At 50.5% G+C, this 19,501-nt stretch overlaps 1 protein-coding gene across 2 annotated transcripts in view; it reads right to left on the reverse strand.

Moving 5' to 3' along the window:
• HK2 (hexokinase 2) overlaps positions 1 to 19,501 on the reverse strand; it is a 58,840-nt gene that overhangs the window by 7,676 nt on the left and 31,663 nt on the right. Inside the window, exons 3-12 of one of the 2 annotated variants that reach the window (XM_032880704.1) lie at positions 17,145 to 17,293; positions 12,480 to 12,599; positions 11,525 to 11,620; positions 10,561 to 10,660; positions 10,060 to 10,243; positions 7,561 to 7,716; positions 5,985 to 6,218; positions 4,571 to 4,875; positions 2,631 to 2,779; positions 2,253 to 2,372 (exon numbers count right to left, since the gene is read on the reverse strand). In XM_032880704.1, coding sequence (XP_032736595.1) covers positions 2,253 to 2,372; positions 2,631 to 2,779; positions 4,571 to 4,875; positions 5,985 to 6,218; positions 7,561 to 7,716; positions 10,060 to 10,243; positions 10,561 to 10,660; positions 11,525 to 11,620; positions 12,480 to 12,599; positions 17,145 to 17,293 — 1,613 coding nt within the window. The remainder of the gene's footprint in view (positions 1 to 2,252; positions 2,373 to 2,630; positions 2,780 to 4,570; positions 4,876 to 5,984; positions 6,219 to 7,560; positions 7,717 to 10,059; positions 10,244 to 10,560; positions 10,661 to 11,524; positions 11,621 to 12,479; positions 12,600 to 17,144; positions 17,294 to 19,501) is intronic. The other variant, XM_032880705.1, reaches the window with a different exon arrangement.

A 19,501-nucleotide genomic window follows, 5' to 3' on the forward strand; every position in this document is an offset into this window, starting at 1 on the left:
CAGAGAGAACCCAGCTCCCACTTTATCTGCTCTTAATTTTTATAATGTTAAACTATATACATGCTCCCTACAGAAACTTAGAACATATGGAATGAAATCTGATACAATGACCCAGAATCTTATCATTCGGGTAAAACAGTGAAGGTGTTCTTGGGTCACCTGATAAATACTTCAAGATATATACATAATAGCATGAAAAGGAAGGCATGTTTATTTAAAAATATTTCAGTAGGAAAAGTTTTATGAATTGTGGTTTTTGTGGGTTTTTATATTGTAGAGACTACCTTTTTCTTAAAAAATTTGTGTCTTACCATCAGTTCTTTCCCCCCATCATTGAAATTTCTTTTTTTTTTTAGATTTTATTTATTTATTTGGCAGAGAGAGATCACAAGTAGGCAGAGAGGCAGGCAGAGAGAGAGGAGGAAGCAGGCTCCCTGCTGAGCAGAGAGCCCGATGCGGGACTCGATCCCAGGACCCCGAGATCATGACCTGAGCCGAAGGCAGAGGCTTAACCCACTGAGCCACCCAGGCGCCCCCATCACTGAAATTTCTTAAAAAAAAAAAAAAAAAAAAAACTAGTTATTGATACGAGACAGTGGATGGCTCGAAATTTGTTAGCTATTTCCCAAGTGTCGAACAACTGGGTTTGTTCCTAATGTTTTCATTATAATAAGCAATGTTTCACTAAGTATCACGTAAGTATGTATCTGTATGTTCCCTTTGGTAAACTGAGGCAAACGGAGACATTCCTGTAAAATGTATTTGAAAATTGTGAAAGAGAAGATCCTTAAAGTTCTTATAAGACAAAAAAAAAAAGGCCCACTTTTTAATTCTTTTTTTTCTTCTTTTGTCTCTATAGGGGATGGCAGATGCTAACTAAACTTTTTGGTGCTGGACTCCTTAAGCTTCTACGGCGTGCATGTTACCAGCTCAATAAAACCGGTAAAGAACAAAAAAGTGAAAACCAACACTGCCCTAGGGACAGGGGACACATGGTGACACAGGTGTTGGGAAATAACGCATAAGGCAAGGTTTTTCATTGCCGGACACCCCCAAAGTCTTCAGCAGACTGGGGCACATGATAAATTCAGCTGAGGGGAAGAGAAGGAAGCACTTACAAAACTCAGCTGAGCAACATGGAGGCCCTATTCTGGAAACCTACACCAAATGCTGGCCTTTCTTCCCCGACGGACCGAGCTCCCTGTACCTGGGACATTTCCCACCTCCGTGCTCTCCTGCACATGGCCAGGCCTACCTGCCCTTCTTCCCCATCCACTCCTTCTTTAGACTTGGAGGACGACCCAAGTCTCCTTCATGCTCACCAGGTATGTGCTCAGGTTAACATCACACTGCGTGTCCTCGGAGCTCTGGCACCCCATCGCTGCCCCGTTCCCACCGGCAGCTCATGCCTTCCCGCCCTTGCTTACTTGCCATCAGCACAGTTCGTGCCTCAGCCCCTAAAGCAGGGATGAGGCCTTGTGGACCCTGGCCACTCTGTCCATGTGTAAACACGTGTGCACGTTCCTGTTCTAGAGGACCAATCAAGATGGGGAACAACTGCTTAGACAACAGTATCCTAACATCTCATACGTCGACTGTCAGCCCAGAACAAGCCCAAGCATAGTACTCAGCTCTCCTCTGTTCTCAACACACCGTGACTGGAACGGCGGAGCGCACAGCTCTCAGCCTGCCTGCTTCACTCACCCAAGGCTGGCAGAAAAGGAATGAAAAGCAAAGCTACGACAAGAGAAGCACTGGGGCATCTGAACGCCAGGAGGCGAATGAAAATATCCTGCAGGAGCTGGTGAGCTTCCCTGAGAACACGGGCTCAGGGATCAGGAACCAGCTCCGAAATCCTGGCTTGGCCACTCCCAAACCTTCTGATCTGGGGCAAGACACCTGGCATCTCTGTAGACTGTTTTCCTTCCTGCAAGATGGGCATGCAAACACCTACCTACCTTATATGGTTGCCGTGTGGGTTAAATGAGGTGACACACATAGGAAGCCTAGCACCATGTCTGGCGTCAAATGCTGTAAAAACGTTTGTCCTTCGTATTTTGGTAAGCACCATCTTCATTTCCCCGAAGATTGTGCCCTAAGTAACCTCCAAGCCCATCATGAGGCCGGTTGTCATGACTCCTTACTCATGCCCTTCTTTGCCTACTCTCAACTCAACCTTCTCCCCAGTTCCAAACCCAGGCTGGGGTAGGGTCAATAAAGCCCAGAGGCCGGCGCCCCGGAGACTCTGTTACCTCATCCAGGCTGTTCTGCTGGCAGGGGAAGGAGAAGGTGAAACCCAGAGGCAAGGACACGCCCTTCATGCCCATGTACTCCAGGAAGTCGGCAATGCACTGGACAATGTGATCGAAGAGCTGCAGGGAGAAGTGAGGCAGTGAGGGAGGGGCCCAGCCAGGGTAGGCCGACCACCCCCACAGGGCCTGGCCACGAGCACGGGGGCTCCAATGGGGACAAATGCACGCTCAGGCACAAGCCCGGCGGGGAGACCAGGCCAGAGCCCCAGGCCTCCTGGCCTTCCCTGGGACCGTGGCTGAAAGGAAGCACCGTCCTCCCGGGCGAGAATGGGTATCCACTGGGGTCCCCTCCCAGAGGTGTCACACGCCTGGTCTCACCTCGTCCCCTGTGCCGTGCATGACCTCCTGCGGGATAGAGTAGATCTTGTTGTGCATTTCCACGCCGCGCCGCTTTCCATTCCTCACGCGCACAAGCAGGACCCGGAAATTGGTGCCCCCAAGGTCCAAGGCCAGGAAGTCACCTTTCTCTGAAAAATAAACAAACCCAGGAGGGTGAAGGGCTGGAGGGTCAGCATGTCAGCACCTCAGAGAGTGATGGTCTAAAGCCCTTTCCCCTAACACAGACCTCTCCTGTCAGCCCCAAACCCCTCAGGGGAGATGGACTGTGCGGTACAAACAGGAAAGAAAATAAGATCCCTGGGATGAGATCCTGCTGCCTCTGTAGTGGTCCTCAGAGAGGTCAGGTGGCCCCAGAAGTCACAGTGAGCTCCACAGGACACTGGAGGTTGTGATCTGTGATACAGTACACTCAAAATTATCTAGGGGCGCCTGGGTGGCTCAGTTGGTTAAGTGTCTGCCTTCGGCTCAGGTCATGATCCCAGGGTCCTGAGATCAAGCCCCGCATGCAGCTCCCTGCTCAGTGGGGTCTGCTTCTCTCTCTCTCTCAGCCCCTCCTCCCTGCTTGTGTTCTCTCTCATGCACATGCTCTCTCTCTCTCTCTCTCTCTCTAATAACCTTGAAAAAAAAAATCTAAATGTGTCATTCATGCTAAATCAAAGGCCAACTTCTCTTAGCTTCTAGAATAGAGAAGAAACAGCAGAGGCCAACTCTTCAAAGGAAACAGAAGAGAAATCTTTTCATACAAGAAAACCCTCCCCTGTTGGGCAATCATAGTTAATGAGCTGCGTGCCTCACGCACACTCCTCCGGCAACCCTGAGGCAGCCCTGAGGAGGAGGCACTGCCTTTCCCTCGAATGGAGGAGGAAGACCTGGCTGAGCTAGGCTGAGTCACTCCCTCAAGCCCACGGGGTCAGGAGAGGGTAGAGCAGGCACGGTGGCCTGGTCTCTGCCTGTCACCTGCACCAGCTGTGTGACACTGGCCTGCTCAATCTTAGCTCTCGCTGCACTGGGAAAAGACCACCATTTCTTAATGTGCAGACCCAGACCATGGGTGAGCAATATTTTCCTGTGAAGTGTTGGGCTGTAAACCTTTTAGGTCTCGTGAGACACAGTCCCTGCTGTAACCACACGCTGTCACCGTAGCGCAGAGCGGCCATAACAGTATGTGAACAAACCAGCACAGCTGTATACTGGTCAAACTTTATTTAAAAAAAAAAAAAACAAAAACTGGCAGTGGACCCGATTGAGCTCATGGGCCAACTGGCCCTGGGTTCAAATCCCAGCTCTGCTGTTTTCTAGCCGTGGGAACGTGGGCAGGTTTCTTCATTTCTCTGTACCTCAGTTTTATGACAAACGTATTAGTTTGTTAACAAAAATTAATTGCGAATCTGCTACCAGTTAAAGATGAAATAAATTACATATGTGTAAAATGCTTACAGAAGCGTCTGACCCACTGTAGGCATTCAGTAAGTGTTTATCATTATTAATTATTTTTCAATTTGTAGCAGAGGAATGCCTGGGCTGAAGTTCTTTTATTTATTTATTTATTATTTTTTTAAGATTTTATTTATTTATTTGTCAGAGAGAGAGAGGGAGAGAGAGCGAGCACAGGCAGACAGAATGGCAGGCAGAGGCAGAGGGAGAAGCAGGCTCCCTGACAAGCAAGGAGCCCGATGTGGGACTCGATCCCAGGACGCTGGGATCATGACCTGAGCCAAAGGCAGCTGCTTAACCAACTGAGCCACCCAGGCGTCCCTGGGCTGAAGTTCATGAACACTAGAATTTTCTAGTACTGCAGCTAAAGAAACATATTCTGGTCCCAATACCCAGTGCTATGGCGAAGGGAACCCTCCCGGGGCATCAACACCAACCAGGATGAAGGCCACCGCAGTGGGCTGGGTGGCAGCCCCGTAACCTACCTGTGCCGTCAGGCGTGGCACACACGTACGTGGGCAGCATCTTGACGGGAGCAAGGGCATGCGTCTCCTTGCTCAGACCGCGCTCCATTTCCACGTTCATCCTCCTCTTGACCTCCAGCAGCTGCTCACGACTCAGCTTCAGAGCCTCCAGCGTTTTCTGGCGGGCTCGGTGCTGGTCAGCCAGCCGGTAGGCCACCGCCGTCACCATGGCTGCCCCCTTGCCGCTGCCATCCTCCGAACGCAGGAAGCGGACATCACAGTCTGGCACCAGGCGCCGCACTGCCTTGTGAAGACGCTTAGCAAAGCTGAGGGGAAGAGATGGGGGAGAGGGGAGGTCCACCGTGAGGGTCAAGGGTACAAAGGGCTCACCGCCTCAGCCCCAAGGCCAGGAGGCACCCGCAGAAGCAGACGTGGCCCTGAATATCCTCTCCCCACTTGCCCAAGTTTGCACTCAACACCGCTCAAGCTCAGACAGCCATGAGGGGCCACTGCGGCTGAGGGAAGGGGAACAGCCCGGTGCACACAGTCACATGAAGACCTCCCATCCCACACACCATGGCCCCTCCACCCAACACATCAGCCTCCTAAATCAGGGCATTCCGAGACCAGCTACAATTTGTGCTCCAGTGCTCCTTTCATTAGATGCTGCCTGGGAGAACCCCAAAACAGAAAAAGGAGAAAAGAGACTTTGGTCTCTTTGGGCAGTTTCTGCTGACAATCCCCAAGGTGTCTAAACAGCTCAAGACAACAGGTGTGTCCAGCAAGAAATTCTCAGGTCGTGGCTGTGCTTAGCCATGGTCTCCGGGGCCTCACATTCCCAGTGAGGTCTGTGGGCAGAAGCACCCCCTACAGGCCCAGATACAGGGTCCCAGGCTGGACCCTCCTGAATCAGAATCTGCCTCTTGACAAGAGCCCCAGGTGAGACCTTTGACATGAACCGATTCAGATAATGCAGGCACACGAACTGGTGCTCATATCCGGCGAAAAAGAGATAATAAGTGGGCACAAAAGAGAGATCAGATCAATACCCAGGTCAGCCAGAGAGGCTTAGCCAGGGTGCACTCTGGCAAAGAACACAGCACCTGAACTGACCACCCAGAAACATGAAAAGTCAAGGAAACAAGTAAGAGAAACCTGAACTCCTCAGCAAGAAGGTGGCAGACAGAGCCCCATGGCCAGGAGAGCCCTGGCTAGAGCGCCAGTCATCGGGAGCCCTCAGAAATCACCCCTGCACAGGAAACTACCCTCGCAACCCCACACGCCCAGCTGGGAGCTTATTCTGCAAAGCCCCGCAGTGCCATGGCCCATCTCCATGGCCCCAAAAGGCCAAATGAGCTGGCCATGGAGTCACTAGGGTCTCTCGCAGGCCTGTTGGGGTCCCGGTGTGCTCTGGGGCCCAGGCACGCTGACTCACTGTGGGTGCTTCTTGTAGACAGAGCCATCCACCCCAATGGTGGAGCGCAGCCGCTCCTCGCCCTTGTTCTCCTTGATGCGCCGAAGCACGGCCGCCAGGGTCGCGGCACACAGGCTGGCCGAGCGCGTGGACACGATCTGGCAGATCCGGTGAGTGGCCACACAGTCCTCCTGTGTCGGGTCTAGGCCCAGCCGCACCAGCACCTCACGGGCCTTCCGGGTGCCATCCTTCTCCCTGGGAAAGAAAAGGACAGTGCATGGGCACAAGTCCAACCCACTGGGGCCAGCGGGAGGGGGTCTATGAGCCGACAAAGAAACCGCTCAGCTCCAGCAAACACCACCACCACCCAGCGAGGACAGACATCCTGTTCGTGGCTCTGCCCATCAATGGGGAGGCAGAACAAGGGGAAAACACAACAGAACCAACAGGAGGCTCTTCTCCAAGACACACAGACACACACAGACACACACACACAGTGCTCAGGAGCTTCTTTTTCCCAATGGGAAAAGCAGTATTTTTTATGTTATATACTATGTAAGGACAATGTAAGGACTAGGCGCTGTTCTTATGGCTTCACACACCAAGCTCCGTGTGTGTTATGTGTGTGTGTGTTGAGAGAGAGAGAGAAAAAAAGAGAGAGGAAGAAACAGAGATAAAGACATGGAGAACGAGCTATGTTTGGTCGTCTAGGGATAGAGCAAACACTGTCCCTGCTACTAGCCACGCCACTGGGGATCCCACCCCATTCTCTCACTATGAAGCAGTCAGCTCACCGCCTCTCCCCACAGAGCAGGCACTGCTTTAACCTATGCTATAGACTGTGCTAGTGTCTGCTGCCGTGAACTCTGCAGTCTTCTCAGGGGAGCTAAATGCCTCACAAGTATGCACTGTTCCATTCCATCGGGGTTTAATAAGCAGGCACAATTCCCTCAAGAGTTTCCACTTGAGGTCGCTGGAACAGTTTCACTGCTCTCTTTAGCACCGAAGTCCCCTCCTCTTCTCCATCTGGTCCCTGAAACAAGGAGGCCTCCTCAAGTGACGAGTGGAACTCTCAAGAACAGGAAACCAGGCCCAACTCTCTGGATACTGTTAACTGAGAAACAGGATTCAAGGCTATCCTTACTCCCACCCATGCCATTCTGTGAAATGCAGGCCTCTGCTCTACCTACTGGAACTAAAAGGGTAGATCTCAGGGCCATCCAAAGACCTATTCTTCTGTTAGAGAAGGAGGGATCAGGACAGAGCCCTTTTGGAGAATCACCAACAGACAAAGAAATGTCAGAGCTTCAGAAGGGCAAGAAAGTAGATGTGTGAGTCATCAAAGGGCCCACTGGGAGCCTCTGGCATCAAGCCAAGCCCCACACATGCAGCACCAGGAGCCACTTGGGTAGCGGAGAAGAGTAGAGACTATCTGAAAAGTTTCAGTCAAGCCAGAGGCTTGCCATGACCCACGTTGCGCAAGACCCTCTTGCTATCTAAATCTGAAGGGTCAAGGGCCAGTTCTTATTCCTCATTCCCCAAGGGCCCATCCACCCTTCCAGAGACCCAGCGAACAGAGAGGGACCCGGAAGCTTACCCTTCAATATCTGAAACGTCTTTGGTCTCAAACTGGCCAGTGGCAAGAAGCCCTGGGCTGAGCTTCCCCCCGAAAAGCAGCTCTTCCTTGGCCATCTTTACCAGGATAAGCCTCACCAGTTCCCCCATGTACATCCCACTGATCATCTTCTCAAATCTGCAGGGATACAGACCAAACAATAAGAATAGTCCTTGCTGTCAGTGAACTCCCAACTTCCCCATGGAGACAACAGGCATGCAAGGGAAGCTGGGGCACAGCGCAGTGCTCAATTGGGTGGCATTGCCAGGAACCTCAATATTTATATACAATAGAAAAGGGCCAATATGGTCCAATTAACAGCATGGGCCCAGCAACATCTCACACTGGCCTCCCTTTGCAAGGTCATTTGTGGATTTCTAGAAAAGCAGGTACAAAACCCAGGGGTGGGGTGATGGGCAAGATTAGAAGGGCAGCCTGGGACATACGAGAAGAAGCTCCGAACATCAGATGGTGCTGGGAATCTGGGAGTGGGACACCTTGGCTGTTTCTGAGCAGGCAGGTGACAAGAGAAAGGCATGTTCTAGAAAGGCTGTCCCCAAGCTGAGAGCTATCAGTTAATTTATTTTTTCAACACTAGGTGATGCTGTTTTCTTTAGAAGCCAGTCTTTCTGGCTCAAAGGGTGTGATCCAAGAAACCGAATCTTCACCATTCTTTGTGGCCAAGAGGGCCCTTTCTTGGTACCTAAGCATATGGGGCCTAGAGAGGAGGCTCCCCCAGGGCCTCCTAGGCTGGGCTTCAGCAAAAAAACCTGGGGGGATGGGGTGAAGAGATTATGGCGTCGGCTGGTACAATCTACGAGAGAGGAAGCCAGGCCCTCCGGAAGAGACTCGCTCAAGACCTAAGGCCAGGTACGGCAGGACTGGAGCTCAGGGTAGAGCTGGCCAACTTGCCTGAGCAGAGGGTGCATGTAAAATGTCCAAGCACCAGCACAGACAGGTGGTGCGGGGGGCCACTGGGCTTTACCCAGTAAGCAACTCGTGTGTCTGCCTCTCCTCTCCACCTTCTCCAAAACAGCCAGGGGACGGGTCCCGTGTGGCTTGGAAGTGCGGGTGATTATAAAAGCTTCTATTCCAGTTTCTTAACCAAAACTTTGTTTCAGTCACCATTTAGGAAAATATTTATCTAGAAATACATCAAGAGGGGGGGTAAAAGTTTCTCCTGGAACCCAACAGTGACTCCAGGGCTACCATAGCTGACACGTCACGGTCTATGTCTTCCCAGCCTTTGATCTGCCTCAGGCTGAGCCAGCGGTGTGTTGCCAAGGCTGGGCTGGCAATTCTGTCTGCAGACACTTCGAAGGGCATACGGCCCCTCTGGATGGCTTGGGTGTGCCTCCTTCTTGGAGGCAGACATTGAGTGAATGACTTTTCAGCCCATAAAATTTTCACCAGCCATGGCGGACACAGCCAGTATGTGTTCTCTGAAAGTTACAAGTAAGGGGACTTGTGCTTCGGCATGTGGGAGAAGCTGTTGACTTAAATAAACCATGCCTGGAAGAAGCAAAGACTCTCTCCCTGTAAAGAAAAAGACAGCCCATTGCTGAGCTGGCTTACAGAGCTGGGTTTTCCTCTCCGAGCAGAGATCAATGCCAGAAGCTTTCCTGCAATAGTCATAGCAACGAGAAGACCAGAAGGGGCCTGAATTGCTCAAAACATTTTGTAATTCGGAGCTTACAGCAATCCCTGTTTCAAGATCTTTGATAGGGACATTGGGCCAACGTTGGTGTGTAATAATGACAGCGAAATAATGTTTTGTAACCATCAAAAGTACCTAAAGTCAAGTCTAGCCAGGCTAGAGAGTATAACATTCAGGGTACAAAACATTGGAGATCCTCCTGGTCCAGTCTGCCCAGGAACCCTGGCTGGGCCCCAGGTCCAGGGAAGCAGCCAAGGAAGCTCCTAAACCAGCTTTTCCAGAGGCCTTGGGTCTGCCTACAGCTGGGTCCCGCTTAGCTCACAGGCGGCTCTTCTAGAGTCAGAGCCTCAGCCCATGTGGAGGAGGCCAAGTGTCACAGCCTAGTCCTGCGCAGGGGTAGGGGCAGCAGCTAGGGAGACAGCTTTCCGGGACCCTAAGCTGGGCCATCCCAAGATGACTTCTCTTCTGTCTCTCACAAACTATTTCTAGAGACAGCTTACACATTGAGGGTGGAGGAGAGAGCAGGGCCAACACTCAGGAAATGACCTTCTAAAATGATGGCTCTGAAGGACAGAACCAAATTATTACCTATAATCTGGTTTGCCCACTTGTTTACTGGATTTTAGAGCCCTCTCAGCAATTTATAGTGACAACACATGTGAGGAACGCCACTCCCATAACCAGGGGGTGCCTTGGCAAACTTTCAGGGACATAAAACTATAAAGCAATAGTGATAGCCACACCCGCCCCCGCCCTGGTCAGCTTCCTGCTCGGTTCCTGAGCCCACCGCCACGAGCCCACTGCACACAGGGGTTGCTGCTCACAGTTGCTTCCCGGGGTTCAGGGAGCCCATGTCGATCTCCTGATCAAACTCAGTGCGGAAGTCATCAAGTGCGCCGTCGTCCCCAAAGGCCCCCCATTCCATGTTGATACACATCCGCCCCTCGTCGCCCTCCACCATGTCAATGTGGCGCATCTCTTCCATGTAGCAGGCATTGCTGCCCGTGCCTGGCCGAGACAAGGGACTGCTAAGCACCCACCTGCACTGGCCTCTCCCCAGCCCCCATCTCCCTCTTACTCTAGCATCCTGAGCCTGCCTCGAGAGGCTGGGATTCCTCAGTGCAGGCTCCTGGGGCACCCAAATATGATCCCATCCACAAGCACCCCCACCCACAGGTTCTCGCTCAGCCCTCCACAGTGACTGTACCATCATCTTCTGACATAAGTACAAAGAATCATGCAGTCCATGGAGCCCTCCTGCCTCTCCAGCCCACATCCCCATCCGTCAGGCAGCACCAGCCCCCATACCCAGTGTGCTCACTCACCTACAATGAGACCAATCTCGCAATTCTGGTCATCGTAACCACAGGTCATCATGGTCCCAACTGTATCGTTCACCACGGCCACGATGTCAATATCAAAGTCCTGCAGGGATGCAAGAGGGGCTCTGGTCTCCACCATCACAGAAAGGTCACAGTTGTGAAGATGGAGAGAAAGAGCAGCAAGACACACAGCTCAGGTGCCTCAGGGCTACCCCTTCCTAACCCTACTTGGCGCCAAAGGAGGTTAGAGCTGGGAATCGGGTCCAGATCCCAGTCTGACAGCAGCGACTCAATCCCCACCCTGCCTGTCCTCTCCACGGAGGCCACCGGCCCTGTGGTCAAGTTTACAGACATCACTGCATTCACAAGAGTCCCTCTTGCCACTCCTGTCCCCTTCTCCCTCTTTCTCTTCTTCTTTTTTTCTCTCTCCCTCCTTCCCTATGACCAGACCATGATCTCTGCCTCATTCCATCCTGATGCCGACATTATGCCAACATTCTTATTTGAAAAAGATAATCATGTCTTCTTCAAGTTTAAAACTGAAGGGTTTTTTGCTTGTACCAAGGCTAAGATTATTTATCCACCACACTAATCTGAAGACCCCAAAGGCAAAAGGCCAAGTGGTTATTATCCATCATGATAATCTGAAGACCCCAGAGGCATCTCCTTACATGTTAAGATTAGCAGTGTGGCAATCATTTCACAGTGTATAGATGCCAAGTCATTATGAGGCATGCCTTAAATTTAGCCATATGTCAACTATATCTCAGTAAAAATGGGAAAAATTTATTATTATTGGGTAAACCTAGCAAGGAAGGAAAAGAAAATCTCTCCTTAACAACTACAAAAAAGTTTTCATGTTCATTTGAGGACAGACTGGGAAAGATTTCAGAGTAGACCCAAAAGAATATAAAGAGCCTCCAGACTCCATGCTCCTGTCTCCCCATCCCTGCCCTCCCCTACTCACCCCTCTTCTCTGGATGGCCTTCCGGATCAGAGTAACCACGTCTTTGCCTTCCACACCACTTGACTTGAACCCCTTGGTCCAGGAGACCAGGAAACTCTGAAAAAAGGACCAAGGAATGAACACTGATTCCTCACCAAACTCTGACCATACAACTCAAACAACCGTTAGTAAGTGGAGACCTCAGTCATGGAGCTCAGCTAAACTACAACCGTGCTTAAAAATATTCATATTGCGGGATGCCTGGATGGCTCACTTGGTTAAGCTGCTGCCTTCAGTTCAGGTCATGATCCCAGGGTGCTGGGATCGAGTCCCACATTGGGCTCCTTGCTCAGCGGGGAGCCTGCTTCCCCCTCTCTCTGCCTCTGCCTGCTACTCTGCCTGCTTGTGCGCTCTCTTTCTCTGACAAATAAAATAAATAAATAAATAAAATCTTTTTTTTTTTTTTTTAATTAAAAAAAAAAATTCATACTGCCTCCTGACTAGCCTAGGAAAGAGAAATCGGGGCCCCATCGAAGCCCCAGAAAGATTAAATGAATGATTCCTTCATGATCTACTGCCCCCAAGAAGTGAGGAGAAGAACCGTCTTTAGAAATGCCAAAATAAGAGACTCTCATCATTAACTCCCCAGTCATCGTTCTTCCAAGGAGCTGTATCATGATATTCTCCAACAAAGGAGTTCCTACTTTCCCATTCACTGTCCCCTACAAGGGATGAGGATAGCACACATATTGTCCTTTGAGGATGGGTGATAAAGACCCTCCCCAATACTTCTTCACCACGCCCCCCATACCTGCACACACTCACCCACAAGACACAACTCTCAATACTCAGACCTTGTCCACGCAACCATCAGAGTCGCCTCTAAAAACCACAGAAGCAGCTGGCTCAAAGTTCATCCCAGACCTCCCAGCCCAGACAATGAAGCAACAGAAGCGTCTGAAGAACTCAATCTTACCTCATCTAGTTTCGTTTGGACGCAGGGGAATGAGAAAGTAAAACCCAAGGGGAGCTTCTTGTCTTTGATTTGTAGCTTATCCATGAAGTTAGCCAGGCATTCCGCAATGTGGTCAAACAGCTAAGAGCACACAACACAGCAAGATGAGTGAGAAGGGAGAACAGCATGGAGATTAAGAGCATACCTAGACTTTAAGCTCAGAAAGGAATTAGTTGAATGTGTACAAGTTATTTACCCCTCTGAAGTCTTAATTTGCTCATCTGTAAAATGGGGGTGGATAACTGCACCTGCCCTCAGAGTTACCAAAGGATTCAATGAGTCAATGCATAGAAGAGCTTAACACTAGTTAGTGCTTATTAAATACTGTCTTCCACTCAAACCGTTTACCCAAACCACTGTCAAAGTAACTCTGAGAGAGGCAGGGGAAATCATAGGTAAAGCTGATCAGAAGTCGTCACATACCCTGGAACAGAACCCCCCTTGACATGAGTGCACTGCTGACTGTGGGCAGCCCATCTCACTGCCAAGAAGGAGTCCAGCAGCCCTGTTGGCGTTCTATGAATGAACTTATAAGTAACTTTTATATTTACCCTCCATGCTGGAAAAGTAATTTCCCATGAACATTTCAAAGAAGTTATCATTTGTTTTCTAACTTCAAAATGAAACATCAAGTGAGTCCCTGAAGAGCACTAAGAATAAACAGCGTTTTGTGGATGCGCAGCCTTACAACTGTGACCATGACAAGCAGGACCCACAGCTCCTAAGAAAAAGCTGTATTTACAATTATCCAGCCTTTCAATCAGTCCCAAGGCCTCCAGTCCCATGGCTTCCTTCTTGCCTACTCAGCATTCTCAAAGAGAGGCAATGGCCCCCTCCAGATGCTTACAGGGTGAGGCAAAGGGCATTCTGGTACAAAAAGTAAGCAGAGGCCAAAGAGACCAAGTAGATGCCAAGCGCCAGGTTGACCAGTTGGCAAAATCTAAAAGCCAAGGAAGGGGTGGGAGGTGGATGAGAACACACCTTTTCCTCTCCAGACAGAAGCAAGAAGATTCCACTAAACCAGGGGTTCCCAGGGGGCAACAAACATCACCACCATCATGTTACAAATGTAAATTCTTGGGCCAAACCCAAACCGGCTGAATCAGAAGCTGTAGGGGTGGGGCCCTCTGGGTGATCCTGAAGCACTGCTTTGAGAGCCACTGCACTAACTACGAAAGTATTTGCATTTACAAAGGAACTGAGAGGTTGGGGGTGGTAGAGTAGACTGAGAGGCCCACTGGCTCCCCAGATGTCTGAGATATGCTTCCTGGGAGCAATCCAGGAAGACAAGGCCACCCCCATCTAGAAGGGGGCCAGCTCTAACAACTTCCTGCACTGATCATATATCCCTGTCTGGTCACGTGCAAAATTAACCTCAGAAGATGCTGAAACTCTCCATCTCTGAACCAAAACATTCTCAAGAGCAAAGACTGGGGCAACGAAAAGGCTCTTCTCGCCAACAGGATCACCAATGCGTAAGGGCCAACTTCCCTGAGCAGAAGCCAAGTATTTTAATATGTACATAAGGTTTCTAGACAGATACTCAGCAAGTTCTGTCCATCTGTTGGGAAGCAGACCAGAGACAAAATTTACAATACAACCCAATTCCCAGCACCTCCTTCCTGATAGTCACGTCAAAATGATCTTTAGTAAAAATAGTGTAAAATAGTAAAAATAGGAAGAAATAGTACAAATAGGAAGTTGTAGAAGCTCTGCAAAGAGAGGAGGCCAATCATCAGAGATGAAGGGAGGAGGAGCTTAAGAAGGGGGAAAGGCAAAATGGTTTCCCTCCTCCAGCCCCAATACACTGCTCCCTTTCCAGCTGTGCTGCCAACGAGGAGAGGCAGTGAAGTACCACCAACTTATACAGTAGCCACTAGGCCACCTGTGGTGACCTTAATCACTCAGAGTCTTAAAAATTTAACAGTCACTTCCTCAGTCACACCAGCCATATTTCAAGGGCTCAATGCCACCACTGTCTAGCTAGTGGCTAACATATTTTTTGCAAGGGTAAGATACACTGTGAAAAGTTCTCCGGGACAGTGCTCAGGTAGAAGAACCTACAGCTCTTTAAAAGCAGGGAAGAGTGACCATCTGCTCCCTTAACTGGAAGACTATCTGCTCCTGTACTAGCTGATGATCTAAGGATAAGATACGAGGACAAAGAGCTAACACCTTCCTGCCATAAAAAGGCTCAAAGGGCACCATTTCATGAGGTTTAAAAGGTTTCCTTTTCCTTATTGGTCTGAGAATGCTCACTCCCTTTCCCACAAGATACACTTTAAACATCCAAAGTGACTGCTATTACGATTTGAAATTCACTGCTCTCAAGCGGAAGTTCGTTTGCTAGAAGACAGATTTTATCCAGGGACCCACACTGCCCAAGTTCACAGATCTTCAGAAATCTCTGCAAGTTTAGGGCTTGGTGATTTGGTCTTGGTCTTAACTAAATGTTATGTTTAAAATCCATTTGTTTTCCACCAATTAAAAGATTGATACCTATGATCCAAAAGAAAAGGAAAATATGGGGGGGAAAAACACCAGTAATTCCGCCATTAAAACCACCACCATAGGTGCGCCTGAGAGGCTGTCGGTAGAGCATCTGCCTTTGGCTCAGGTCATGATCTCCGGGTCCTGGGATCGAGCCCCGCATCAGGCTCCCTGCTCAGCACAGAGTCTGCTTCTCCCTCTCCCTCTGCCCCTACACCCCGCTCATGCTCTCGCTCTCTAACAAATAAAATCTTTAAAAAAATAAAATAAAATGGCCACTATGAATTTCTTCCAGTTTTTTTACTGTTTTCTGCTTTTAAGCAGAGTATGCTTTCACTTCTTTAGAGTGAAATAAACACCCATATTTTCTTCTAGTTTTATGTTTCATTTTTATATAGCATTTTTCCATTTATTCAAAATTTTTAAACCATCACAATAGCTTTAGTTTCCTCCAAGTGGGTCTTTTTTTTTTTTTTTTTTAATTTGTACTAAAGCATTGTTTGTGGATACTGGAGCTAGGTGACCAACCCCATAGAACCCCAGCATGAAAACAAGGAAAGCCAGTTTCCCCTCAGAGCTGTCCCCTGGGACAAATAAAGAGTCTAACAGCAGTTTCTCCCTCAACAAATTCTCTTTATCGTCTGAAATTCCCTTCTGAAGTGCGGGTCCAGTAGCGTGGAAAGAACAGTAGTCCGGGAATAAGAAGGCTCTACTCCTTCTACACCCTAAGGCCTAAAAGGTGACCACCCTGGGAGGGCATCTTACTGTATTTCATGTTCTCTATTCACTCTTCCATTGAGTACATGCTGGAAAGAAAATCAGCAGGGGGGATCCAGGACCCCCATACTGCCTAATTCCAGGAAGTACCACTCACGTGGACCACATATATCACACAGCCTACCAACAGGACGGAGCCCCAGAGAATTGGGAAAACACCTCAATATAGCTTTGTGTTGTGACTCTGCCCTTCCCACCCCTATGATCTAAGGCCAAGTCATTCACTCAGGGTTTCAAAACCTAATTCGACATCTATGAAGTGCGATAACAGAGGCACTCAGCCTCATAGGGCCCAGGGCCGGGGTGGCGGGGGTGGGGGGAAGGATGGATAAAAAGAAGAAATGCACACATAGCCTTTGCTCAGCCTGTCACACAACAGGTCATCACGGGTCAGCTTCTGACGGTCCCTCATCCACTGCAATGCGTGTATTACTTTCTGCGCGGGGTGGGCTGTGTCCCCTACTGTCCAACCGTGCTGTAAGCCCAGGAGGGGAAAGGCCGGGGGACTTTGATTCCCAGCAAGGGTCACTGCCCCACGCACAGGAGGAGCTCAATACATGTTTGGAGATTATCACAGTCCAATTCCATCCTTTCTCCTTTTTCTCCTGGCTATTACTGAGAGGATTCTCAGTATGTGGGTTTCACATTTCTTCTCTTATCCACTCCTTTCACTGTTTAGATGCTCTAGAAGCCCCCAGAGACACGGGGATGACTAAACATGATTCGGAGCAATGTGGAAGCATGTGGTGCCCACTCCGGTACCAGCTGGGGCAGATACCCCAAAGCCAGATTTTGATGTTTTCTCAAGAGGCTTCCATCCCTGTGCGCAAAACCTCTTTTATTGTAGACAGGCAAGAAGAGGGCGCAGATAACCATAAAGATAAAGGGCCAAGTTCCATCGCCCTGTGATGTGATGGTAACAAGTGTGAGACCAAGAGGGCTACAGAATGACCACAGGGGCAGACCTGACTCTGTGTGTTCTGCCTCGCCACTCGATGGCACCGCTAACAACCACAAGTGTCCAGTAGGGTGCGTCGGGCCTCCTGACAGCAGGCTTTCATCAATTACCAGCCCGTGCAAGCAGACCTCCAAAGTCATGGCAAATCAAACCACCACCCACTATGGCCCATCCAGACTCCAGGGTCTCACACACGTGCTCTCCGCTCTCTGGTCCGTGTGCACCTCTCCAGATGCAGGTGCCTCACTCCACCTCCAGGCACAGAAAGGAATCACCAGGCAGAGAGAGGACAGAGAATCTGGGCCTCAGACAGGGTCTCCTCCCTCCAGACCAGAGGAAGAGCAGCGTCTGCGCCTGTGGGGCCCAGAGCCCAAGCAGCCACTCTGGGAGTAGGGTCGTACCTGGGTGCCGCTGCCTCGCATGAGGTCCTCGGGGATGGCATAGATCTGGTTCTCCATCTCAACCTTCTGGAGCCCATTGTCTGTTACTCTTACCCGAAGCACACGGAAGTTTGTCCCTCCGAGGTCCAGAGCCAGGAACTCTCCGTGTTCTGCAGAGAGATGAGGGACCGCTGTGAGTTCAGGACAGATAAGATCCTTACAGAGCCCAAGACTAAAAGCCCATGAGTCCCTCCATAAACACCAATCACCTCCCAGCAATAGGTAGCCAGTGGGTCTTAACTTTTTATCACAGACATTTAGGTATGGTCTGATCCTTTTTCTTCATGCTAAGCACTTTTATATTACTTTTAGAATTCACACAACAATGACACAGTCTTACACCTAAGTACGGAGTGCCCAGCCTCTCACAAAACTATTTCAGGGGCTTTCAGCCAAGTCCCCATCAAGCTCAAGAGGCCCACCAGGCCCTATCCGAGGAGGTCACACCTCAGCTTTGTTCTTCATGCTCCCAGGACACCCAGCACACTGTTACAGGCCTGTGGGCCTCTGGGCTTTCAGCCAAATCGGGGTCCCCATACAAAATTTACTTTTTTGGGGGGGGAAGATTTTATTTATTTGTTTGACAGAGAGAGACACAGCGAGAAGAGAGAACACAAGCAAAGGAGTGGGAGAGGGAGAACCAGGCTTCCTGCAGAGTGGGGAGCCTGATGCGGAGCTCGATCCAGGATCCCGGGATCATGACCTGAGCCAAAGGCAGACGCTTATCAACTGAGCCACCCGGGTACTCCCAAAATTTACTTTTAATGTCTGCATACAGTGATCGCCATGTCCTGTGGCAGGATAAGAGGGTCATGTGATAAAGTGAATGGGGTCCAAAGAGCTGTAACTTAGGAGGCCTAGCAAACCGGCCAACCAGGTGCCCCCCCAAAAAGATCCCAGGCTTATTAGAATGTGAGAGAATGCTGACCCAAAAGTATGCAAGAGTCAGGCCACTCAGCTGTTCCACTTAGTCAGGCCCCAAAGCTGGGGTACAGGGGATACAGGGAGATTCCACAAATGCAAGTGGGTCAGAATCTTCAGGTGTCCAGCAGGAAGGCACAGTCCCTTCTCCCCAGGAAACAAGCAGTGCAGACAGGAAACGTCCTATGGCTGGCTGCAGGGACGTGCTCCACTCTATGGCACAGAATAGAAATGCTGAAGAGACGCAGGGGCCAGCGACAGCTCGGGGAGGTGGGCGCACCATCTCGGCAGCCTCCCTCTGCCAGCAGTGGCTCCACCCTCTTCCACAGCCCTGATGCACACCTTCTTGAAGGATACAGTGTTACTCTCTGGGGAATTCACTTACAGGCATGTTTGCCAACACTTAGCCCATTTCCCACCGGGTGACCGGCCACTGAAGTGAGGCAGCATGGGCTGGTGGGGCAGCGGCGCGCTCTGAGCGGAATGAGCCAACGGGGGCCCATTCTGCGCCCAGGCCCTGGGGAGAGCAGGAACTGCTTGGACCTGAGAAAAAAATACTCCCACCCAGCTCCCTGAGGGAACTACCCACAGCCTCTACAGTCCGAAGGGGCAGCCTGGGGGAGAGGGATGTCATTCAACCAAGATTCCGTGGGACTTGCCTCTACACACACGCCCGTCTGGCAGGGGCAACACGCACAGCCTGGGTCTGGAGCCCACATTACCTTGTCAGCTAGCCAGCCACGTTCTGGCCATGGCAAGTTCCCGAGGCTCAGCCACCTCACCTCTGAAGTGGGGACATCATGACTCAAGTGGTTGTTGTGAGGCAAAAAGCTAGAGAATGTGCCCCAACCACCCAACACAGTCCCAAGAACTTAGGGCATACTCTGTAGGTTCTAGAAACATTCCATCCAGGCATCCACACATGGCCCAGTGCCCACACTGGAGTCCTCTGGGCTCTTGGTTAGGGCTGCCTCTTCGGGCTGAAAAGCAACATCACCCTCACCAGCGGGGACTGAAGAGACCTAAGAAAAGCCATTGGCATCTGCCCCCCACCCCGCCCCCTGTGACTGCAGTATTTCCCCCTCAGGGGCACTGATTTCCTGTCCCCTCCCTGGCATCTGGAGAGTCTCCCAACCCCACTGTGCTCGACAGCCAGGGCACCCTCAACCCCTCCAGGGGTGATTGTGCCCTTCTCGTGGCCATGGGTGACTTTTCCAGGCACTCCAGTTCCGAGCCTCCCCTGGTGGTGGGAACCCAGCCAGACTGCAGGAAAAGCTATGTGGTGGTTGTCATGGGGGATGAAAAGGAAAATCAAAGACGAACTGCCTACATCAGCACTCTGGAGCCTAGGACGCGGGCGATGCGCTGAATCGGCAGCCACGGGGGTCATGACTCAA

The sequence above is a fragment of the Lontra canadensis genome, unplaced genomic scaffold (assembly GCF_010015895.1).
Source record: "Lontra canadensis isolate GAN:19392208 unplaced genomic scaffold, GSC_riverotter_1.0 scaffold71, whole genome shotgun sequence".
Taxonomy (NCBI): Eukaryota; Metazoa; Chordata; class Mammalia; order Carnivora; family Mustelidae; genus Lontra; species Lontra canadensis.